General features: G+C 40.2%; 2 protein-coding genes across 6 annotated transcripts in view; one reads left to right on the top strand and one right to left on the bottom strand.

The window, feature by feature from the left end:
* RPGRIP1L (RPGRIP1 like) overlaps positions 1-13,850 on the bottom strand; it is a 96,331-nt gene extending 82,481 nt beyond the window's left edge. For all 3 annotated transcript variants that reach the window (XM_020873080.2, XM_020873082.2, XM_070451296.1), the window contains exons 1-6: positions 13,698-13,850; positions 10,328-10,419; positions 8,637-8,781; positions 5,201-5,499; positions 2,727-2,829; positions 1,075-1,218 (exon numbers count right to left, since the gene is read on the bottom strand). In XM_020873080.2, coding sequence (XP_020728739.2) covers positions 1,075-1,218; positions 2,727-2,829; positions 5,201-5,499; positions 8,637-8,781; positions 10,328-10,412 — 776 coding nt within the window. In that variant the 5' untranslated portion in view covers positions 10,413-10,419; positions 13,698-13,850. The remainder of the gene's footprint in view (positions 1-1,074; positions 1,219-2,726; positions 2,830-5,200; positions 5,500-8,636; positions 8,782-10,327; positions 10,420-13,697) is intronic.
* Positions 13,815-25,468, top strand: part of FTO (FTO alpha-ketoglutarate dependent dioxygenase) — a 417,942-nt gene continuing 406,288 nt past the window's right edge. Inside the window, exon 1 of one of the 3 annotated variants that reach the window (XM_070451298.1) lies at positions 13,815-14,123. In XM_070451298.1, the coding sequence (XP_070307399.1) occupies positions 13,944-14,123 (180 nt within the window). In that variant the 5' untranslated portion in view covers positions 13,815-13,943. The remainder of the gene's footprint in view (positions 14,124-25,468) is intronic. The other 2 variants (XM_070451297.1, XM_020873086.2) reach the window with 2 other exon arrangements.

The following is a 25,468-nucleotide window of genomic DNA, read 5'->3' as shown; positions in this document are numbered from 1 at the left end:
CGTGATGGTGGAGGAAAGATGAAGCAAGACAGGTTAACATGTTGATAACTGTTGAAGCTGAATGATGAGCACATGAGATTTCAATATATTACTCTTTCTGCCTTTGGATATGCTTGTTCCAAACAAAAAAGAAAACGGCCAAAAGGAAGAAAATAATTCAAGAAAGAATACAGTAAAAAGGTAAAGTCTTATTGGAAGAACAGCAAGGAGGCACAAAAATGAGAGAAGAGGTATTAGAAACCAACAAATGACAAAAGAGGATGGGAAACAAAACACTACATAACATCCAACATCAAAAATGAAGAGGCAGGACTTCCCTGGTGGTCCACTGGTTAAGAATCCACCCGCAAGTGCAGGGGACACGGGTTTGATCGCTGGCCTGGGAAGATTCCATGGGCAACTAAGTCCGTTTGCTGAACAACTGAAGCCTACACGCCCCAGAGCCTGTGCTCCTCACATCCTAGGATGTGCCTACACATCCCAGAGCCAGTGGCAACAAGAGAAGCCACCGCAGTGAGAAGCCCACACACCACAGCAACAAACACCCAGTGCGGCCATAAATAAAAAGTTGTTAAAAAAAAATGCAGGGGCAGCAAGGAGACTACTGAAGGGCCCCGATGTCACCATAATGATCAGCATAATTCAGTGCAAACTCTGAATGTAAGGAGACGTAACATCTTTAAGGGATGGAGAAAACGGGTACTGCACTACAGAATTTACTACCTTTCAAGGGTGGAAAAGAAGCTTGAACAAGGTTGGGCTTATTCACAAGGTATGCTAACAGCTGAGTCCTTGTCACACATATTTTTCTTGGTAGGTACAATCGAATGGTCTCGGAGCTTCCTATGGGTTTGGTAAATGAGCAAAGGAAACAAGGTGAGGCAGAGTAGGTTAGGGAAAAATGCCATTAGACTTGAGTTGTTGATGACAGTAGGTCTGGAGTGGGCTTATATGAAGAATGCTAAGTAACAACATGATTTTTTAAATAGACTAGACTTATCCTTCTATGGCACATGATAAAATATTTTAAACTAATTTTGACCTTATCAAAATGCTATTTCTATTTTAACATACCTTTGATCTGTAGCCTGCTGTTCTCGAAGCTGAAGAAGAGATAACTCAATTTCATTTTCTTTTCTCTTCAACTGAGTTTTCAGGATCTCCGCCAAGTGCTCTAACTCTTCTATCTGGCCTCTCTGTGACTCAATAACATTTTCTCTGAAATAAAGAAGCTTTACAAGAATTTGTAGTTTGAGGCAAAATCTGCAGGATTTAAGATCAGTACAAAGAAAGTGCTTCATAGTAAAGGGTAAGCAAAAGTTAAAAATTTTAGTTTAACGGCTTCTGAACATAGTGAAATAGTAGCAGATTAAATCTGATGATTTGGGAGTACATATGGAAGAATTCAAGGGCTTCCCTGGTGGCTCAGCAGTAAAGAATCTGTCTGCCAATGCAGGAGATGAGGGTTCGATCCCTGGTTCGGAAAGATCCCCTGGAGTAGAAAATGGCAACCCACTCCAGTATTCTTGCCTGGGAAATCCCAAGGGCAGAGGAAGCTGGTGGGCTACAGTTCAGCGAGTAACAGAGTCTGACATGACTTAGCGACTAAACAATAACAACAAAATGAAAGAATTCAAGGTACTGCTTTATATTAGATAATGTCTTAGGCAATGGGTTAAACTGCAGTTCAATTCAACATAGTATTTATTGGTTACTTACTATACACTCTGTGATCTGGTCATCTTCAGATAATTTATGCACCTTTGTTCTTTTATATGCACACTTGCCTATACCACCCAAATTAATGCTTCATAGAGAGAAGGCAAGAAATTTGCAAAACATAATTTAGTGGTCTTTGGTTTATATTTTCTCTCTACCAGTGTACTGAGCCTCAGCACTGGTTTGAACCCTGCTAACAGGTAACAAAGTTAGCTAGCCTTTTAGTTTTATTCCCTCACAGGCAATCATTACTGTAATTGGTATTTAAAATATTCAAAAGAAAAAAAATTAAGCCCATATTATTCTTAAGCAACTATCTAAAATATGATATTCTTTGTCTCATATTTTCTCTCCTCATTTAGAATTGTGACTTTTTGATGATCCAGGTGAAGACCTGTACTGTAGATAAGGTAGATTCTTATCTTTATTTGCGTGACTTACAGACACTGAGATTACCATGAGGCTTTCATTAACAGAAAAGTAAGCTAAATGTGGCAGAAGTAACTTTTTTGAAACCATAGTATGATGAAGAATGAAGTACCGTAGAATCACAGTGAAACAAAATCTGAAATCCATATGTATTTGATAGCTTCAAACTTTTAAGCCACTCCCTCCAATTCTTTTTTTAAACCACAGAAAGGCTAATTAATTCATGATCTAAAAAAAAAAAGAAAAAAAAAAAAACTACCTGTAATTCTTCTGAGAATGAAAATGTTGCTTATACTATCCTAAATGACTGGCCTTTATGCCATTCCTTTGAGGGGGAAATTATAATAAAGAGAACTATTCTCTCTATATATACTTCCATTGATGCAGCTGGTTAAGATATTCATTTTCTTCATTGTACTGCAAGCATGCTATGAAATACCTGTTCTTGACTCACATATCTAGCTGGAGGAAATTTTTTGTATATAAACCAATTTTGTTTAAAAAAAAGGAGAGGGAGGGATCAAAAGAGACATGATCAATATACAGTGGTCTAAAGTGATCACATAAAGCATACATACAAATTTCTTATTTCTCCTCTGGCTTCTTTGAGTAAACTGTTGCCATATTTTGTAGGCATGGGTTGCACAGTTTCTGCTACATCTGTATCTTGGAATTTAATACCTAAAAATAAATTAATAAGATCATACAAGTGAAGTTAGAAAAGAAGGACCCCTGATTTGCTATCATAAGGAAATCTGTAATATAAGCAAGTCTCTTCCGTACTGAGAGATGCAGGCTCTACAGTACAGAGAATTAGACATACATTGCCAAAGGAACTGTTAGATCTCAGCCACCATCTGGCATTTAATAAAGCACAGCACCAAGTACTGCTCATTTAACAAATTCTACTATGTAAACCAAATTACCCAGAAATACTTTTATTCAACTGAGAGCTAGAACTTCTGAAGTAAATTCTGGAAGAACTAAAGTTTTAAATTTAGGTCTTTACAATATAACCTGAGGTATGAAGGAAAAAGTTTTCAAAACCATGAATTTTTTTTTTTTTTAGTATTTTTGATAAAGATTTTTTGATTTCTAAATTACTCATTCACACCATTTGACTTTACGTTCTGAACCTTACCCTTATTTGTGTGACTCATATATACTGTGAACATAAGTAAAAATGTTTCCCCTATTTTGATTTATTTTACCTTAATAAGAAAATCCATATTTCAACAAAGGTAAGTTGAGATCATTAATAAGATTCCAAATAAAACATTTTGTTGCTGCACTTAAATACAATTTTGCTTATAAAAATAATTATATGTAATTTTTATAAACCTAATCCCATTGTTAAAAAAAAAGAGACATTTTTTTAATTATAAAAGTTACTTCACACTTACACAATAATTAAATGATTAGCTTTTGGTAAATAAAGTAAGTGAATACAAAGAAAATTTTAGTCTATATGAGTAACATTTTCAAGCCTCTTCTGTTCTGTGGCTCTTCTCTAAGGAGACACTTCTATCAAACAATTTAGACAGCAATTCATAGCACTAATACCTTGTCATGCTAACCTAATATTTGGGCATTGTCTTTATTTAGTACAAATAGACCACAGGGATCATCTTTCCCAAGTCACAGGTGACAAAACTAAGGTTCAGAGAGGATAAATGACTATTTAAAGGTAAAAAAATCATGGGAGACCTACAATCTCCTGACCTTTCTTCTAATCTGGTGCTATCACTCCATTTTACAGATGGGGAAAATGAGGCTCTGGGAAGTCAAGTGCTCTCTTGATGTAAACAGCTAATTAGCAGACGAACGTATTTTTGATTTATAATTCATTATGATTACTTTGATTATATTCAAAGCCTATTGCCAGTCTCACATAGCTCGGAGTAGCCAAGCCCTTTCATCCTGCAGCTGCCTCCTGCCTGCATGGAGGCCTTATTGACTTCAAAGGAACCCTGTCTAGGGAACAGATAGTGTTAACATTTTGGCTTGCAGAAAAAAAATAGGACAAATTTTTCTCTTTTTCTGTTCAGATGGTGTTTTTTATTCCCTCAATGAATTGAAATGAAAGTTTTACATGATTTTTTATTTCCCTAAAAATGTTTGGTCTTTATGTGAAGCACATTCCAAACAAAGATGAATTAGAACTAAAATTCTATTTCCTTCCCTGGTAGTTGTAATGAAAAAAAATTAAAATAGTTATTGACTTTTTGCTTCATTAAAAATAAAGTTTATGGGTGGAGAGAGCAATTTTTATTAGAAATATGTAGGTTCTGTGTATAGTACTGAGTCTTCTATATGCAACTGAATTGCATTGTAAGCTGGGTAGGTTTCAGGTGATTTATTTTCAACATAAGGAGAGTGACTGACCAATGATGATTTTTTGGAGTTGGAAGAGACTTTTACGGTCACTTGTTTACATCCTTTTATTTTACATGCAAAGAAAACTCAAGTTCAGAATCACTAGAAGACTTGTCCAAGGTCACCAAGGACACAACTTTTTAAACCCCTAGTTATGTGCACATTCCATGGTCAAGCTGCCTCCCATGATGACAAAAATTTAAATAATTCTGTAAAATTTATGGAAAGCCTTTGGACAAAGAACTTAAGTGTGATCATTCAGAACAACAGTGTGACCATATAAGCAAACTAGTGGTTTCTCCATTTGCCTGAGTCAATGCGATTTTCATCACTGACTATAAAAACCAACTAAAACTCAGCTAAACCTGTATTTTACGTAATTTTGTATAAGCTTCTTTTCCCTGTTAGGATGAATACTTATGTTCAATGTTTTACTAGACAAATTTGAGCATGATCTAGTGATTGTTATATAAAATGACCTTCATGTTAATGTGATTTTATCAAAAAATCAGAAGAACGATTTTTTTCTCTTTTGAAAGATGCTTAAAAACATGAATAACATAGAAATAAAACTGTGTGTGTGTGTGTGTGTGTGTGTGTGTGTGTGTATGTATGTATGTGAGTGTAAAACAACCTATTAATTTAAATTTAGGATTTAATGTAAGCTTTAGTTTACCTTTCCTGGGGCATTCCTGTAAGCCTGCATTTTCATTCATTCTTCTACGCCCGGTGTTAACACGAGACTGCACATAACTGTATGGAGTGTGCCTGTGACCCTGGATCTGAAGTTGCTGCTTGGTTGAAATTAGTCTGCTTTTGAGGACTTCATTTTGTCTTTCAAGCTCATGAACTTTCTCTTGCAGCTGCTCAATCATTTCTTCCATTTCCACATCTCTTCCCAACCGCTTGGGGCCGCCACCAACCTGTTCATATCTTTTCTTGTCATTAACTAGCCGTATTAACTTGGTGGCCATTCTAGGGAAATAATAAAAAGATGAAAAGGAATGTGAGAAGTCAGCATAAAATGCATTCTGTTGAAAGGAACATAATCACTGTGAAGACTTCAGTGCAGAACCTGAATAATAAATTTCAGGTTTTGATGTAACTATTACTGCCTGTGAAGAATCCTTTGATGATAATTGAAACCACTGGGCAACAATCTGCTTTATAGCACTGACAAATAACAGTTTCCTAAGGCTTATCATTTAAGGTTAGTAAAGAGAGGACACATATTTACTCCATATGTTCCTCAAATGCAATTTTTAACGCATGACCTTATGTAGGAATGCTGTATGCACTTAAATGTAGCTACAGATTGTGGATGTGGTGGGTTATATCTGCAAGCCACAGTGAGTTAAAACTTTTCAAAAGTGTATTAAGACTATGCAACATTTAGATGATATTCTGTTTTCAGTTTCTCTGGGATTAAGATATATTACAAATATAAAAATGTTAGAATGCATAGATACATATTAAAAGCCCAATAAAAATTAAAAAGAAACCCAAATGCACCATTAAATGTTGCTCAGTGCTCCACCAACATGCCTGTTTAATGGTAGAAAATAATTAGACACAAAAAAAATATTATTTCAATGTTGCTTTTAAATTTAGACATACACTGTGCTTTTGACATCTCAGGAGTTTATACCTTTGATTCTTTTAAGTTTTGATAAAAACTGGTTAGACAGAACAAAAGACAGAAAGGGCACATGGGGGTGATGTAATATACACGTACAGAAAACATGCTTGACAGTGAATGGAAAAATCTTGGCAGTACAAGAAAGAAAAGGTGGCTTTGATGAGAGACACAAGTTCAAGACTTTACAAAATTGGTCGCACATCTTCAATAGCTGATTCTAGTTTATAGTGAATCTATTTTTATAAAGACCCAGGCAGGAGATTGAAAATAAAAACACACTTCATTTTTCTTTAAACGGAGTTTTGCTTTATTTTAGCCTGGTTATGGACAGAAGCTTTTACTTAAGAGAACAAAAGTGAAATAAAAAAAAAACCCTTAATAGCTTTGGGATGTCACAGTACAACCTTCTGTTGCCCTGAGCGGAGTGCTCTGTAAAGCGGTAGTAATACACGTCTATCTACACTTCTGGCTACTCGGCCTACAGCATGTGGCATGGGGGAGAGCTATGCATAACATAATCAGTTAAGATTGTTTTCTCTTTCCCTTGAGGCACATCCATTAAACATGCTTTATAAGGGATATAGGATAATAAAAACCAAGATCCAAGAGTACCACAAACACCCTAGTAAAATAATCAATGGATTAGTTCCTTTTCCACCTAATTCTGAGAAGGATATATCATTGGGAAGTTTGGGCAGGTATTGCAACCCAACAGAGCCAAGCATGCTAGCCAGCCCTCTCGGACCATTAGCCCCACCAAATGCAGCTGCCATAGAGAGATGGTGGCCACTTAAATGACACGTCAACCTAAATACCTGAATCTTCTGTTACACAAAGACTGTCACACAGAGATAGAGATTACGTTCAAAAGAAAGAAATAGATTTAATGTGAAAAAGCAGTCAACATCTAGAGAAAAGTAAACAACTCCAGTTTTTAAGGCAAGAGGCATGCACCCATAGAGAGGCTTACAATTCCTCCAAAGATATTGAAGGAAGCTTTGCCAAGAAAGAAAAGATTGCCTCTCTTTGTCCGGTGATAGCAACAATATTCATTTGATTATTTTCTATTAATGAAATAAGTGATCAGGTAAAGTTTGAGTACTTCTTTAGAAAGGCAGTTTTTCAAATCTACATTTATTCTAAAGTAAGTGAATCTAATTATATCTTAAGGATAAAGTTCTATACATGTATCTACGTAGTGTCAGTGGTGTGAAATCGAGAAAGAAATTAGAACTTTGGGTTATAATGGTCATTGAATCAATATTCTCAGAGCTGAGTAAAATAAAATCCCTGGGGGTTCAGTGGCTTGAACATGCCACAGGCGAGTGGCAGAGAGATAAAAGAACAGATGCACACAACTTGACTCCTAGCACAGTGCTTTTTCCATTAAACTACGTAGCTCATTATTAAGTTGTTTTCTACTTTCTAGCTAGGACAAATTACTAACAAGGTCAAGGTTGTGAATTTAATTCTTTTACTGACCAATTAGGTTTACAAAGAAAAAAACCGTTAAGCAGTCACAGACTAAATGCCTCATTTAGATGGGGTGATGGCTATGTTACTGTTCAAGAAAACAATCAGGCAAGTGAGCCACATGTCTTGCAAAAAGCCATCATCATGACTCAAAAACCAACTCAAAGTAAAAGCTCTGCACAAAGCAGGTCAGTGGGTCACTAAAACAAAGTCCACAGAGTAGAAACTGACTAGAAGTCAGTTGAGAGGCTAAGTTTCTCTAGAGGCTAAGTTCCAAGCAGAAAAAAATAAAGTCTATCTTCCTTCTTTGATCACTGTCTCACCTTTCCATTGGATCTAGAACATGAATACAGATCTGTCCATGCTCACACATGAGAATGAACTTTAAGTCACACATTCAGAAAACAGCAAGTGTTCCTGAACAAGCAAGAATGAAAGATATCTATTCTTAAGAAATAATCCCTGCAGAAATTGTGCATACAAAAGTGACAGTTTCTTCAGAAACAGTAGACTCTTTGAAATAAATATAGATTCTAGATTAAACCAAGCAAAGTAAAATATGTTCCAGATAGTGATGTTTTTCCTTAGTAAACCCCAAGTCTTAAAGGAACATGCATTCTAACAAGTTAGAATAGCTAATTACTTTTATAAACTTTCATTTCAAATCAGGATGTTTAGAGAACAGATGTTTTGGCCATTTGTTTATTAAGCTATAAATATTAAAACAAAAGTTACTTAGAGATACGATACTTTCATGGCACTCATAGCTCTTAGCTCTTTCTTTCAAATGGCAATTTCAGACATAATAAAAACTCATAATCTTTTTGGTTTATTATACTAGTTTGTAAGATTTTCCATTTTTAAAATTGTATTTATTTACAACCTGGCTTGCTCCAAAAAAGATTCAAGGTGGGGTTTTCAATTAAGTTTATAGAAAAGCATATCCTCCAAACTTCACAGAGTCAGGAAAAAAGAAAAGCTAAAAGCTTTTTATCATAACCTTTTAATTTTATCCTCTTGCTTGCGGGCATGCTGTTTAAGTAAAATATTCTCATCATGCAAACGCAAGAATCTGTCTTCCAGTTCCTCACGACTGATACGTGACACTGCTTGGCGAGACTTCATTGTCCGTGTTGTTGAAGTTTCTGCAAAAACGCCAAGGTAATTAATAGTAGGATTACTTAAAAGAGCCTCTAAAAACAATAACTGTTGATAGTAACATAATCTCTGATGCTTTAGAAAATGTTATTGCATTGTTCATGTCACTGATTGGACCTAAGAACAAAAATCTTGGCTATTAATACTTTATATGCAATATTAAGGATTTGAGTAACAATAGTTTCCATTCAAAAATGTATTCAAATAACCGTCTTTAAGAATATAAGTTGGAACTCTGATTCAACAAAGACTTTTCAATTTGTATGCTGAATGTTGAAAAAACTAAACTAAAGGGTATCTGGAAGTATTTCTTTTTTTGGGAAGGTAAGAGTTATAACAAAAACAATATGATTAAGATATTTTTCTGAGCTATGGGTGTTGGGTTATAGAAAATAAACCACAAAATCTGCAAAACCAAACAAACAAAAACCTTCACAAATCATTTATAAGTTATCACACATTTTTAAAGAACTTTTATACCTTTTAGCAGGTGTGTATGATATTTCTTTTACATATGCTTAAATTTGATATTTTCCTGTGAAGCTGGTCAATTTTCAACAGTCCTCCACAAGAATCAAAGAACAAATGGACAAAGATTAAAGCCCTATGAGGAGGTTACTGAGGGCAAGAATTGAACTTAGGGTATCAAATACTAAAAAATAGCCTTGCACGCTTAAAATTTCTTTGTATTTGAATCCCCGATATTCCACTAAAGATCTAAAGCAAAGCTGATACAGTCTTTTTACTTTAACAATAAAAGCTGTACAAATTTATTTTTTCCAGTGGGTAATATTTTGACCACCTTTCTTTAGTACTTCAAGCTGGCCACCTGTGACACTTTAACAAGCTTGTAAAGAAGACTTAGTGGAATCTCTTTTGCATCCTAGGCTGCTCAGTGACATATGCTGTGGCATAGCAGCATGGCTGACATACTGTCCACGCAGACACAAACACAGCTCTCCCCTCTAAATTGTTCCCTAAAGCAGTACTTTTCTTTTTCAATTTGAAAGTGCTTTTTAGCTCCATAGCAACCACTAAGTGATAAAAGGACAAAGAAAACCTTTAATGTGTATTAATTTGATAAAACAAAGTCAATATCGCTTGGATAAACAAACCATTTTGAGATACTCTACTTGAAAGGCAAAATTTTTTAAATATGGCATTTCCTCCCATATAAAACTTAAGCATAAAGAAACATTTTAATGGTGAATGTGATTTAAACCAGGCAATTCAGTTTGGAAGCTTGGTACTCTCTGTGTAGTTTCTACTGATGTGTGGAATTTTAAGAAGATGATTTATAACAATTCTTTATCAGAACAGAGGGGGATTTTACATTTTCTATGAGCTGTTGATAATTGATGCATGCAGTAAAATACCATATGTTGTTCTAAATTCTCCATCTTCTTGTTTAGTCCAATCAAGAGCTATATAGTTCCTTAAATGGTTTTGTTTGTATGAATATCAGAAATACTTTAAAAGTAAAGAAGTTACTGATCAAAGTTCATAACTGTAATATATAACAGCTGGCCATACCTTGCAACCCTTCCATGCCAAAGAGATTTAGACCTATATCTTTCACAGGCAGGTCTCCTGCAGTCTCATCAGTTGGACCAGACATTGCCTATCTGTGGAGAAGAGAAAATTCAAATAAAATCTTTCCAAGTTGTAACATTAACTATGCAATGGAATGAACCAAATAAAATGAATAAGGCACTAGAACTTTAATGGACATCTTATTGCCCACATGTGCTGCTTGAAGAAGATGAAAGCTTCTATTTTAAAAGTAATACTACATTCAATCATGGAGCCAGTGTGCCTTTCAACAGTATATTTCCTATAGTTTGCTGAGGAAATGAGGTAAGATTATCATTCTTCCTTCTCTCTTCTTCTTCTTCCTCTGTTTGGAAAAAAAAAAAAATAAAACCTTCCCCAAATTTAAGAAAGACCTCCTCTCCATCCTCCATCCCTTTCTCTGCTCCCCAAAAGAAATCAGGTATCAAAACACTTCAGTCAGGAACTTGATTCAAATGGTTGTTCTATCACTTACTGGCTGGCCAAGTCACTAATCATGTGGAGAAAGCAATTTAATCTTAAAAGAGGAGAAAACAACACCTATTCTCACAGAGTTATTTTAAAGGTACATGAGATGGTAAATTAAAGGCATTTAACACATTCGCCTGGGATGTTAATATCACTTGAATACTAATCTTCAGCTTGATGCAGAAAGGAGTTGGTAGTTTCCTGAGAAATAGGTTTCATAAATTCACCAGCTGGACTTGTTTTTGTTGTGTCTTTTGTTGCCATGAAGCCTAGGTCCCAGGGCTTCCTACATCCACGTACACGCCGTCCAGCTAATTCTGGCATTTTTACAGTTTCTGTTTTTTACAGAGATGCATCATAGTAACTTAGTTTTATATGTGGATGTGAGTCATTCACACAATGTTTAGTAAAGCAAAGAACCAGTGAAGATGGCCTAAGGCAGAGGTTCCCAATCTTTAGCACATTGGTCCTAGAATACAGTCTGAGAGAATAGAGCGATTTGTCTCATTCACCTCTGTATTCTCAAAGGCTGGGACAGAGCTGGGCACATAGCTGGCATTCATTAAATAGTTGTCAAATGAATGAATGGAGTCCTTGGGGCTTCAGGGTCTGGGGTCAGAGGTGGTTTCCAAAATCTTGTATGCATTATGTGTATACACATTATCTTTTAGAGACAGGGTTAATAACTTTTATTATAACGTATCAACATTGCAGACCATTGAGTTTTTACTGTGACTTAAACAACTAAAGACATATGCCTGGGAGATCATCTACTTCTTTTGGAAACACTCCTACAGGAGAGGACAATTTAGGAACCAAATTATCAAGAAGTTTAAACACAGGACAACTATGAAAATGATAACTTTTCCACAGTAGAATTATGGTGGCTTTTATAATAATAACAATAATGAAGGTGATGATGTTAACATTAATTGAATGCTTAGCAAGATGTGCCAGGCACTCTTGAGGTTGTTACTCAAATGTGTCCTACTTTACAAATGAAGAAACCAAGACACAGCTTAGGGAACTTGCCCAAGGTCACACATCTATGAAGTATCTGTTTGGCCCTATTTTTGATGGTCACAACTGGGAAGCAGGCAGGTGGTGTTACTGGCATCTAGAGGTCAGAATTGATGGTAAATATCACAGAGGTCCCCAACCTTTTTTGGCACCAGGGACCGGTTTCATGAAAAACAATTTTTCCACAGACCAGGGTGGGAAGGATAGTTTCAGGATGATGCAAATGTGTTACACTTACTTTGCACTTTATATTTCTATTATTATTGCATCAGATCCACCTCAGATCATTAGGCACTGGATCCTACTATAGTGTACAGGAACCACAAAAAAGAATTATCTGGCCCCAAATGTCAATAACGCCAAGGTTGAGAAATAATGCATGATGTTGCAATGCCTCCCCAACTGTTTCATACAATCATTCCTGGTTCACTATGTGCCACTCACTGTTCTCAAGATTCTTCAAATCTATGGTACCCTTGCCTTGCTCAAGGTCTTTGCACTAGCTGGCTCCTCATACTTTGGGGCTCAGCTCAAACATCATTTTTCCTGGGAAGCTTTCCCTTAGCATCCTATGCTACTGTACTCTTCCTCCCAACTTCAGCACTGTTTCTTTCTTTTACAGCCATCATCTGCATTTGAGATTATCACGTGTGCAAAAGAAGTTGTTTCAGTCCCATACAACTCTGTCCGACCCCATGGACTGCAGCCTGCCAGGCTCCTCTGTCCATGGGATTCTCCTGGCAAGAATACTGGAGTGGGTTGTGTGCCCTCCTCCAGGAGATCTTCCGGACCCAGGGATCGAACCCGCATCTCTTATGCCTACTTGCATTGGCAGGTGGGTTCTTTACCACTAGCGCCACCTGGGAAGCCCGAGATGATCATATTTACTGCTATTTACTATCTTCATTGGTCTTCCCTGGTGGGTCAGATGGTAAAGAGTCTGCCGGAAATGCGGGAGACCCGGGTTTGATCCCCGGTCGCGAAGATCCCCTGGAGAAAGAAATGGCAACCCACTCCAGTATTCTTGCCTGGAAAATTCCATGGATGGAGGAGCCAGGCGGGTTACAGTCCATGGGGTCGCAAAGAGGCGGACACGACAGAGCGACGGACACTTGAACTTGCTTGCACTATCTTCATTACTACTTCCTCCACACTAATAAAGTAGAAGCATCTCGAGACCCGCATCGGTCCTGTTCCTAGCTGGTAGAGAACAGTGCCTCAGGACACAGGGTGGACGCCAGTATTCATGTTTATGGAATGAATAAATGAATACTTGGTACTGAGACTAAAGAGTAAATAAAGTCTCCACCGTCACGGAGTTCATAGGCTATGGGGTACTCAACGATAAACAAATAATTGTAAATAATTAAGCAAATAAGTAACTTGGGAGGCTTAGGAGTTTCCCAATCAACTCCTTGTTGTTGATCAGTCGCTAAGTCGTGTCAGACTCTTCGCGACCCCATGGACTGCCGCTCTCCACGCTAGTCTGTCTACTATTTTCTCGAGTTTGCTCAAATTCATATCTACTGAGGCAATGGGCGAACTACTTGCAGGTGACCTTCTGCGTGAAGAAGGACCTGGATAAGCACTGTACTCAGCCTCACCCCTCAGCAACTAAGGTTCAGGGCTGGGATAGAAAATTTCAAACAGATGCTGGGAGTCGGGAGAAGGGGCGGGCTGTGATTCAGGCCTGAGTAGGTGAGGTGTCTCGTGCTGGACTGCTCTTCACGTGAGCAGAACGCCAAGGCCTTCTCCAGGAGGTAGAGCAGACCCCAGGACCCCGGCCCGTGCTAGAGGTAGAGGGTCGGCTACCTGCACCCCTCTACTCCCCAGGTGTACTCACCGTCACTCTCTCCCAGCCGCTAGCTACCGTTGCTATAGCGCCGACGGCTTGTGAGGCGGCCGGCCCAGAGGAGCACGGGAAAAACATGGCAGGCACCGTTGCCTTCTGGGGATTGTAGTTCTTTTCGGGCCCTCGCCGGCCCGCTCGCTGAGCAGCGGACTACGCTTGCCCAGCTGTCGGACCTGGGAAATTCTCTAGCTTCCAACCCCGAGGCGCATTCCGGCCTTACCGCGGTGCGTCCTGGGAATGGTAGTTCTCTCCTTTCCGAGCGAGAATGGCGCCAGGCGGGAGCAGGATGCCAAGAAAACTACATGGAGGAGGCGGGGTCCAGGGCTAGGAATCTACGCGGTTAGCAGTGGCGAAGGCGGCTATATCGGCAGCATGAAGCGGACCCCGACGGCCGAGGAACGAGAGCGCGAAGCTAAGGTATTTCGGGCTCACCCGAGTCTGGGATCTTTCGTGCACTTGTAGCTGGGGTCTGGGAACCGGAAGGACTTGGTTGGATGGCAAGCGGACCCAAGGTCTTAAGCGAAGGGGTTACAAGGCCTTGTCAGCAAGGGAGCCAGAGACTTTAGGGGCTTTGAGTACGTGCTGCTCGGGATGCAGGCCTAGTCCTAGTGGATCGACTCACATGAGAATTAAGACACCCATTTCCTTGTCCTGCTTCTGCACTTCATTCCTTGGTTAAGTTTGTAGCTACCCTTGTGCCTCAGTTTACCAGACTCTTAGGTGCTTGTGATCCTATCAGTTGTGCTTCCCTCTTCCGTAATGATTTCTGTGGATTGAGATCGGGTGAGGTGAGATAATTTGTGCGATCAGATGTGTGTATTTGAAACAGTTGTCTGTTCTGTGTCTTCCGCACAGCGGATGTAGAGTTTTAACTACAATACCGTTTTCTACTTTGGGGGCTTCACGCTGTAGCAGTTGTTCCAAGGGATGACAATAATAATTGTGATGGAATTTTCTTTTTTTAGCATTTATTACGCATCAGACTCTGCGGTTCCATAATATTTATATTATTTCATATTCTTATCACAGCAGACTGCAAGATAGATTTTATACAGGTGGAATATCAAGAGTCCTGATTTACATATGAAGACTTGAGGCTCAGAAGAATTGAGTGTTTCTCTCATTCCCCAAATCAAGTCCTATCAATTTGTCTAAAAATATTGGTAATCTCTTTTTTCCATCTTCACCACCTTGGACCAGGCTACCATTGCCTCTTCAATGGACTGTTCCAGTGATCACCTTATTGGTCAATATTCACTTATGCATCCAATCACTCCTTGCTCTCCTTTTGTCCCACCTTCCACAAAAGGCACTTCTTCACACTGTAGTGTGTGAGCTTTTCAAAATGCAAATGTAATCATGGCCCTTTCCTTCTTACCTCTGCTGTCAACCAGCTGTTTAAAAATCTTTCATGGGATTCCTTGGTGGCCCAATGGGGCTCCTGCGATGACTTGAGTTTGATCCCCAGTGGGGAAACTAAAATCCTGCAAGCTGGGTGGCATGGCCAAAAAAAAAAAAAAAAAAACCAAAAAACTTTCATGGCTTTCTGTTGCTCTTAGGATAAAAAGAAAACTTCACATGACCTACAATGTTTTGCATAGTGTAAACTCTACTCGCATCATCCACAGCCTCAATGGATGTGACCCCTCTCTGCTCCCTGCCCATCAACCACGTTGGCCTTCTTAGAAGACCCTGTTTCCTCTGCTTTATCTGGTTACAGGGTCTTTTGTTGTTGTTGTTGTTCAGTCAATAAGTCATGCCCGACTCTGTGATCCTGTGGACTGTAGCACTCCAGACTTCCCTGTCCTTCACCATCTCCCAGAGTTTGCTCGAATTCATGTTTACTGAATTAATGATGCCATCCAGCCATCTTGTCCTCTGTCTTCCGTCCCTTCTCCTCCTGCCGTCAGCCTTTCCCACCATTAGGGTCTTTTCCAATGAGTTGGCTGTTTGCATCAGGTGGCCAGAGTATTGGAGTTTAAGCTTCAGCATCAGTCCTTCCAATGAATATTCAGGGCCTTTATACATACTATTTGTTGCTCACTCTGTATCAGGCAATTATTGGAAGTGAGAGCCTTTGGTAAATGAAACAGACGCTGTTTACGCTGTCAGAATTTGGAGTCCTCAAGTGAACTCACTTTGTCTTAGGGCAGTACCTCTATGGATTTAAGATATAAAATATACTGTATTATGACCTGAGTTAGGGCTTTGCTGGTGGCTCAGTGGTAAAGAATGTCTGCAATGCAGAAGATGTGGGTTTGATTCCTGGGTTGGGAAGATCCCCTGGAGACGGAAATGGCAACCCGCTTCAGTGTTCTTGCCTGGAAAGTCCCATGGACATAGGAGCCTGGTGGTTTGCAGTCCATGGGGTCACAAAGAATCAGACGGGACTGAGTGACTAAACCACCACCACCACCGTGACCTGAGTTATAGCAGTTTCTTTATAGAGTCCTAAAATTTTCATGCTTGAACCTGTATGTGATAAGGCAGTATTTAAAGATGAGTTGTTGTTTAGTCGCTAAGTTGTGTCTGACTCCTTGTGACCCCATGGGCTGTAGCCCGCCAGGCTCCTCTGTCCATGGAATTTCCCAGGTAAGAATACTGGAGTGGGCTGTCATTTCCTTCTCCAGGGGATCTTCCCGACCCAGGGATGGAACCAGCGTCTCCTGCATTGGCTGGCAGATACTTTACCACTGAGCCACCAGGGAAACCTGTAAAGATAGGTGCAAAGGAGAAAGATCCTTCTGCATTGATCTACAATAGTTCAAAGAAACAAATGTCACACAGTGGTATTGTGCATGATGTCTTTCTTACCTTTTGGTTTACACTTAAAGTTACTCATTTCTTTTGTAAAGACTTAGTTAGCACCTATTGTTTGCCTGACGGGCTTCCCGGGTAGCTCAGCTGGTAAGGAATCCCCTTGGAATGCAGGAGACCCTGGTTCATTCTTGGGTTGGGAGGCTCCCCTGGAGAAGGGATAGGCTACCTCTCCCAGTATTCTGGGCTTCCCTGGTGACTAAAGAATCCGCCTGCAATGCAGGAGACCTGGGTTTGATCCCTGGGTTGGGAAGATCCCCTGGAGGAGGGCACGGCAACCCATTCCCGTATTCTTGCCTGGAGAATCCTCATGGACAGAGGAACCTGGCGGCTACAGACCATAGTTTGCAAAGAGTTAGATGTGACTGAGTGACCAAGCACAGCATAGCACATTTGCCAGACACTGGGATTCTGATTTTGGCTAAGATAGAATCCTTGCGCACAGGAGCTTTTACTCTTTTAAAACCCGAACTGTTGCCTGTAAGGTAGCTGTTAGTGTCGTTGACATCTGATGGATGTTGAAACCGAGGCTTGTAGAAGTTAAAACTTGCCCAAGGTCACCTGGTTGCTATGTGAAACTAGGGCCCAGAGCAAGGTCTTCTCATTCCAAAGCTTTTTTTCATTTTCTGCTTGTAAAACATGTTGAAATGATAGAGCAAGTTGTCTGCCTGTTTACTTTTAAAAATTCCTCTGATCTTTATTTACAAGTTATTTGAGAAATATTACTCGTTAGAGCAAAGTATAGGAAAGCAAGTTTTAAATCTTAAATAGAAAATGTTCATTTAATCATAAATTATTTTCTCTTTTTCTAATCCACTTTTTGAGGTTCACTTTCTGTACCATAAATAGCACCTATTTATAGTGCACAATTTGATGAGTTTTGACAGATGTTTACACCTGTGAAACCACCACAGTTGATACAGAGAACATTTCGATCCCTGCCAACAATTTCCTCTTGCTGATTTGCAGTCAATCTCTTCCCCCACCTTGGCTCGCAAGCAACCACTAGTAGGTTTTCTAGCACTGTAGATGAAGTCTGTATTATCTAGAATTTCATATAGATGGACATATACTGTGTATATTATTGAGTCTGTCTGCTTTCAGTCAACATGATTTTTGAGATTTATACATGTCGTTGCCTGTATCACTACTGTGTATTTAGTGGCTAAGTCGTGTCCAACTCTTTGTGACCCTATGTACTGTAGCCCACAATCCATGGAACTCTGTCCAGGGGATTCTCCAGGCAAGAATGCTGGAGTGAGTTGCCATTTCCTTCTCCAGGGGATCTTCCTGACCCAGGGATTGAACCTGTGTCTCCTGCTTGGCAGGTGGGTTCTTTACCCCCAAGCCACTGGGGAGGGCCTGTATCAATAGCCTGTTCCATTTTATTGCAGACTGTGTACAGTGTGGCTCTGGCACATTTGTTTATTCATTCTTGTGTTGCTGAACATTTGGATTGTTTCTGAGACTATTATGAAGGAAGTGGCTCTGGCCATTCATGTGTACGTCTGCATTTTCATTTCTTTTGGATGAACACCAGGAGTCCTGGTGAGTCCTATGGTAGTTCTGTGTTTAATCTTATGAGAAACAGCTCAACAGTTTTCCAAAGTGATTTTACCAATTGTTCTAGTTTCCCAGGACTGCTGGCACAAGTTACCACAAAGGAACCTTTTTTTTTTTAACATGGACCACTTTTAAAGTCTTTATTGTATTTGTTACAATACTGCTTCTATTTTATGTTTCTTGTTTTTTGTTTTTTTTTTGCCACAGGTCATAGGAGATTTTAGCTCCCCAACCAGGGATCGAACCCACACCTTCTACATTGGAAGGCAAAGTCTTAACCACTAGAAAGAACTTCAGGGAAATTCCAGCCTTGCTGTCTTAACACAACAAAAACATATTTTCTCATTGTTCTAGAGATATGTCTGAAATCAAGGGGTCCGTAGTACCCCTGATGGCTCTGCTTTAGGAGAGAATCCTTCCTTGAGTCTGCCAGCTTCTGGTGATTAGACTATTCCTTGGCTCGGGCAGTGTAACTCCAATCTCTGCTCTAGTCTTCCCCGTGACTGCCTTCTTTGTGTTTTTCTGTCTCATTTCTCTGTGTCTTTTCTCTTGTAAGGACACCAGTCATTGCAGTGAGGGCCTCCCCTAAATCCAGGATGATCTTAATTTCTTGATCCTCAAAGTCCTTAACTTAATTCCATATGCAAAGACCCTTTTTCCAAATAAGATCACATTTACAGGCACCAGTGGTTAAAACTTGGACGTATCTTTTTGGGTGTGTTATTCAAACCTGCTGCACCATTTGACATTTCCATCAGCTGTGTGTGAGAGCTCTGGTTGCCTCCTATCTTCACCAATACTTGGTATTGTCTGTTTAAATTTTAGGCCTTCTAGTGGGTGTGTGGTGGGTGGTATCTCATTGTGGTTTTAGTTTGCATTTTAGTGATGACTAATGAGAATGAATATCTCTTTGAAAAGCTTTTTCCGTCTTGTAACATGTATCAGTACTTTGTTCCTCTTTGTTACTGAATAATGTAATACTCCAGTGTCTGAATGTATCACAGTTGGTTTAATCCCTTCCTGTGTTGATGGATATTTGGGTCGTTTCCACTATTTGGCTATTACAAATAATGCTGCTATGAACATCTGTGTGCTACTTTTTATATATACCTGTATTTTCATTTCTCTTAGATAGAGATCTAGGAATGGAATTGCTAGGTCATATGGTAAATCTGCGGAGAAGGCAATGGCAACCCACTCCAGTACTCTTGCCTGGCAAATCCTATGGATGGAGGAGCCTGGTAGGCTGCAGTCCATGGGGTCACTAAGAGTCGGACATGACTGAGCAAATTCACTTTCACTTTTCATTTTCATGCATTGGAGAAGGCAGTGGCAACCCACTCCAGTGGCCTTGCCTGGAGAATCCCAGGGACGGGGGAGCCTGGTGGGCTGCCGTCTATGGGGTCGCACAGAGTCAGACACGACTGAAGCGACTTAGCAGCAGCAGCATGGTATATCTGTGTTTAACATTTTAAGAAACTGGCTGTACTGTTTGTTATGGTCTGAATGCTTGTGTTCCCCCCAAATTCTCTTATTATTGAAATTCTAACCCCCAAGGTGGTGGTATTAGGAGGTAGGGCCTTTCGGAGATGATTAGGTGGTTAGGGATGGAATTAGTGTTCCCTTCTACAAGAGGCCTGAGAGAGCTTCCTTGCCCCATCTGTCGTGTGAGGATACATGATTTAAGTTGGGAGTCTGAAACTGGAAGAGGGTCTTTACGAGAACCAGACCATGCTGGCACCCAGATCTTGGACTTCCAGCCTTCAGACCATGAACAATAAATTTCTGCTGTTGATAAGCCACCCAGTCTATGGTATTTTGTTACAGCAGCCTAAATGGACTAAGACATGGTGCTTTCCAAGGTGGATACATTGTTTAATATTCCTGTTTGAAGGTTACAGTTCTTAACATCGTCGTCATCACTTGGCACTGTCTTTATGAAAGCCGGTGTGAAGTGGTATCTCAGAGCAGTTTTACTTTTCCTTTTTCTGATGTCCAGCGATGTGAAGATGCTCCTTGTGTGTAGGTTGACCAGGTATATATCTTCTTTGGTGAAGCGTCTGCTCAGATCTTTTGCTCTCTCTTTTTTTTTTTTTGGTTGGTTTGTGCTCTTACTATTAAGTGTTATGAGTTATTTGTATTTTCTAGATATCAGTCCTTTGTTAGAGATTTGTATTGTGAATACTGTGTCTCTTCTTTAGTTTATGTAATGTTCTTTTGAAGAGCAAAATTGTTTAATTTTGATAAAGATCCAATTTATAGATATTTCTTTTTATGATTCTTGCTTTTTGTGTCATATCTATGAAGTCTTTGCCTATCCTAAGGTCACAAAGATTTCTTGTTTGCTTTTTAAACTTTTTACCCCCATCATGGGTAATTGCTTTTGGTTTTCCTTTTCTCTCTGAAATAGATTACATTTTCTTCTTGTGATCACTTATGTCATAGATGTTTGTATCGTTCCCATGTCTGGAGGGTGAATAAAAAGGTTGGAGTAAATAGCTTTTTATGATGACATCTGTTTAATTTGTGTTAACAACAGGAGAGGGTGCCAAAGTATATTCATGAATTTTTAAAATGAATTGTTAAAATAAGGCATACGGCAGGGTAGTTCGGCTCAGTATCTGAAAAGCTGAGTTAGAATCGTGCTCAATTACTCAGTTGTGTCCCACTCTTTGCGATGTCATGGACTGTAGCCTGCTTCTCTGTTCATGGGGTTTTTCAGGCAGGAAAACTAGAATAGGTTGCCCTTTCCTGATTAGGATTGGCCATAGTGCCAGGGACTCAGTAAGTATGGCTTTGATTGAGGGTTGCCCCAAGAACCTTTTTCTGATATAAGGCTGCCCCCGTATTTTTGTGTGTTTTTTTCCCAGATGATATAATTTATTATTTTGAAACGATTTAAAATTTATAGAGGAGCTGCAGGAGTAGAACAGAGCCCTCACAGCCTTATCATGCAGATTTGCTCACATCTTGTTACATTTGCTTTACAGCTCTCCTTCTTCCCCTATATATAAATACATGGACGATTATTTTTTTTTATGAACCATTACAGAGTAAACTGGTGACATCAATCCTCTTTACCCATGAATACTTCAGCATGTGTTTCCTAAGATGCTTTCTTGTATATAAACATAGCTGATTGTCAATTTCAGAAAAGTTAACTGATCAAATACTCTTATTTAGCCCAAAGTCCATATTTAAATTTTGCTAATTGTCCTAATAGTATCTTTTATAGCATTTTCGTTTTCCTGGCCCAGGTTTCAATCCAGGGTCATATGTTACCTTTAATTGTTATGTCTGTGGTCTCTTTTAATCTTCTTTAATCTGGTCTCCTTTAATCTCCTTTAAATTGCTTCCTCGCCCTTTTTTGTCTTTAAAGACATTGACATTTATGATGAGTAAGGCAGTGACCTTTGTGATGAGTGCAGGCTATTTGTTTTGTAGAATGTCTCTGCATTCGTATGTATCTGATACTTCCTTATGATTAGATTCAGTTGTTTAGTCGCTCAGTAGTGCCTCTGCGACCCCATGGACTGCAGAATATGGAGACTCAGAATATGCATTTTTTAGCTTGCATATTTTTGCGGAAAGACGGGGGGGGGGGGGGGGGGGGGGGGGGGGGCCACTGGAGATCACAAATTTACAACTTACATATTCATCCTGCCTATAAAGTTGTTCTGTTTGACCCAAATGAACTACGTGTGAAAGTTTCTGAATTATTTTCCATCCGAGAGATTTCACATGAAAGTCTGGATGGCAGGCTCTCTTGAAAAACTAGACTGTCTGGCCACACTGGGCTTGCATTTAACTAACTAGAGCTGAATAGTGGCTGCCCCTTTAGATGAGAATATACTTCCCTTTCTGCTACACCCCACCTTTGCCCATTTAGTCACAGTACATGCTTCCCTGGTGGTTCAGATGGTAAAGAATCCACCTGCAGTGTGGGAGACTGGGTTCAGTCCCTGACTCGGGAAGATCCCCTGGAGAAGGGAATGGCAACCTACTCCAGTATTCTTGTCGGAGAATCCAATGGACAGAGGAGCCCGGTGGGCTACAGTCCGTGGGTTTGCAGAGAATCAGACAGGACTGAGTGACTAACACTTTCACTTTTCTTTCACAGTGGTTTAGAGTGTGAGACTTCAGAGGGAAATCCCAGACTTGAATCCTGCTCCATCACTTGCTTAAGTAACTTAGCTTCTCTGTACCTCTGTTTCCTCATCTGTAAAGCTGTGCTGAGTGCTCAGTGGCTCAGTCGCATCCAACTCTTTGCGATTCCATGGGACTGTAGCCCGCCAGGCCTTGCTGTCCATGAAATTGTCCAGTCAGGAATACTGGAGTACCATTTCCCTGTCCAGGTGGTCTTCCCGACCCAGGGGTCGAACCCACGTCTCTTGCGTCTCCTGCGTTGTCAGGCACATCCTTCACCACTGCACTGTCAATGATTGTCATGGGGATGAACTAAGATACAGGGGAAGCACCTGGAACATTGTGTTGCTGTTATCACTGTCATCTATCTCATTGTCATCATCATTGCCATTTTCTGATCCCAGTAGCTATTTTAGCTTATATTCAGAACATTGATTCTGTGACCTTATACTGAGTGTCTAATTGAGCTCTGGCGGCCTCGGTCTGCAGCAGCTTGAAGTGGGGCTTCGGTTCCTGACCAGAGGTTGGGATTGGGTCGCAGTGGTGACAGCACTAAATCCTAGCCACCTGACTCCTGGGCAGTGGCCTGACCCTGGCTCTTTGGCTTTGCAGAAAAGAATTCACAAAGACGGAAAGTAGTGAAACAAGTCAGGTGTTTATTAGAAGGAAGAAGAGTATAGTACATGTGGATAGACACACAGGCAGACCGGGAGAGAGAGTCACACCCTGCGGTAGTGTGAATCACTTTTATGGGACATTTCTTCCTGGTTTCCTTTGACCAGTCATCTTGGTTGGCCTGGTTCTGAGTCTGTATTTGGTATTTATCTCAGGAGGCTCCTCCTGTGTGTGCCTGCACATCTCTTAGGCAAGATGGATTCTACTGAAGAGGCCTCTGGGTAGTTAGCACCCCTTAGCATCGCTCCCCTTTTGACCTCCAAGGTGCCTTTCTTTGCAGGCCTCAGGGAGGCCTCCTTACTTCGAGAATGAGAAATATGTGGTCTCTTATCTTCTATCGGGGCAGGGCCCAGCCTGTTCTTTTGATTGTCCTGCAATTTTTTGTCTGAGCATCTACCCTGTGTGCCAAGGGGAGGAGCGGGGACATCTATCTACCTCCTACTTCTTAATCAGGCAGATTTTCTCAGTTAGGGGGTTCCACTTTCTTCCCTTTCATCCCAAATGGTGCTAGTTATGTGCCACCCTTGGAAGAATTGAGAACATAAACTATTTTCTGGGTTCCTTGGTTCATTTGAGGAACCTGTTTAAGTGCCAAGCAAGGTATGGCAGGTTTGGTCCTGTAGGACTGGCTTCTTTTGTATGGAAAATACATAATTAAGCAAGTATCAGCAGTAGAGTGGTGTATTTTTTTTATATAAATGTATTTATTTTAATTGGAGGCTTATTACTTTACAATATTGTATTGGTTTTGCCATACATGGACATGAATCTGCCACGGGTGTACATGTGTTCCCCATCCTGAACCCCCCTCCCACCTCCCTCCCCATCCCATCCCTCTGGGTCATCCCAGTGCACCAGCCCCTAGAGTGGTGTATTTTACCATGGGAATAGGACGTGGTAGCAGGGAGGATCTACTGTGGTAGGGGGATCATGGAATCTCTTCCCCAGGAAGATCTGTTTAAGCTGGTCTAGGGACAGGAGAGAGGAAGATGGTGGGTTACAGTCCATGGGGGTCACAGAGAAGGGGACATGCCTGAGCACGCATGCAGGGGGCATGGAACTCCTTCCTAAGACTTCTTTAAGAGCGTATCCGTATTCCAGGCCCAGGACTCCTTTAGAGGTTGCTCAGAAATATGGTAACTGTTCTTTAGTTCTGGAATGAAAAGATGTGGGTGTTGGACTCCAGGTCAGCTTCCAAGCTTCTTAATGCTGGCTTGGGTGAGATCATCATTTTTTAAGTTGTTGAGCATAGAAACAGTTTACCTTTATTACTGAGAGGGTTATATACTTAATAGGCACGTAGTAATTTTGTTTAAGAAATGTACATTTTAACTTTACAGTGGAGAAACCCGGCAGTCACTCCCCTAACCTGGTAATCAAGACCAACGTCATCAGTGGCAACAAGTCATGGTGATGACATGAACCCTGGGTCTGTTTAATTCATCATAAAGTGATTCAAGTGGTGAAAAAAAAAATGTACATTTTTATCAGTGAAGGAATGTATCCAGAATAGATACGCCTGCTGTTTTTCAAATAAAAATCATTTTTAAAGTCTTCCATTTTTGGTGATAATTGTCTTAATATCATCTAAGATAAGCCTTAGGCTACAAGGCCTGGTGAGTTGTTAATATGTAATAACTCAATTTTAAAAGTTTGTTATTTATGTATGAAGTGAAGTGTCAGTCTCTCAGTCACGTCTGACTTTTTGCGAGCCCATGGACCATAACCCACCAGCCTCCTCTGCCCACAGGATTCTCCAGGCAAGAACACTGGAGTGGGTTGCCATTCTCTTCCCGACCCAGGGATTGAACCTGGGTCTCCTGCATTGCAGGCAGATTCTTTACCGTCTGAGCCACAAGGGAAGCCCACTTCTTTTTATTCTACCTCAGTTTATTATATTTTTTGCAGTTTGGCCCTTTAGTGAAGTTTTGAGAAGGTTCTTTTGGTCCCTACCTTCATCATGGGCCATCCTGGACTGTTCTACCAGTTTGTCTGATGGTAATTTAGGAAACTAAATGTAGAACATTTTTGGTGGTGGACCAATGACCAGGGGACTTAAATAATTAAAGTCACCAGACAGATTCTACTCTGTTTTTTACCCAAATCCAGATTATTTTTTGCTTGATCTGTCTTCCAGAGTATGGGTCAGTCCTTGTGTGTGTGCTGAGTCACTTCAGACTCTGCAACCCCATGGGCTGGAGCCCGCCAGGCTCCTCTGTCCATGGGATTCTCCAGGCAAGAACACTGGAATGGGTTGCCATGCCCTCCTTCATGGTATCATTCTGACCCAGGATCGGACCTGTGTCTCGTATGTCTCCTGCGTTGGTTCTTTATGGTGAGTTCTTTACCACTAGTGCCACCTGGGAAGCCCCTTAGGTCAGTCTTTAATCATCATTTAATAGTTTAGATCGCCTTCTCTGGGTAGAAGAAGGGTTAGTTTTTTTTGCTCATAAGTGTCTACACCACTTTAAATACCTTCCTTGAAAATTGGCTAATTAAACCATTGAATCACAGTGAGTTCTTGTTACTTTTTATTATTTTCAGTTTTTTTTAAAAAATTG

Source organism: Odocoileus virginianus, chromosome 20 (assembly GCF_023699985.2).
Source record: "Odocoileus virginianus isolate 20LAN1187 ecotype Illinois chromosome 20, Ovbor_1.2, whole genome shotgun sequence".
Taxonomy (NCBI): domain Eukaryota; kingdom Metazoa; phylum Chordata; class Mammalia; order Artiodactyla; family Cervidae; genus Odocoileus; species Odocoileus virginianus.
Note: the sequence above shows the minus strand (reverse complement) of the source record. Positions and strands in the feature narration are given on the sequence as shown.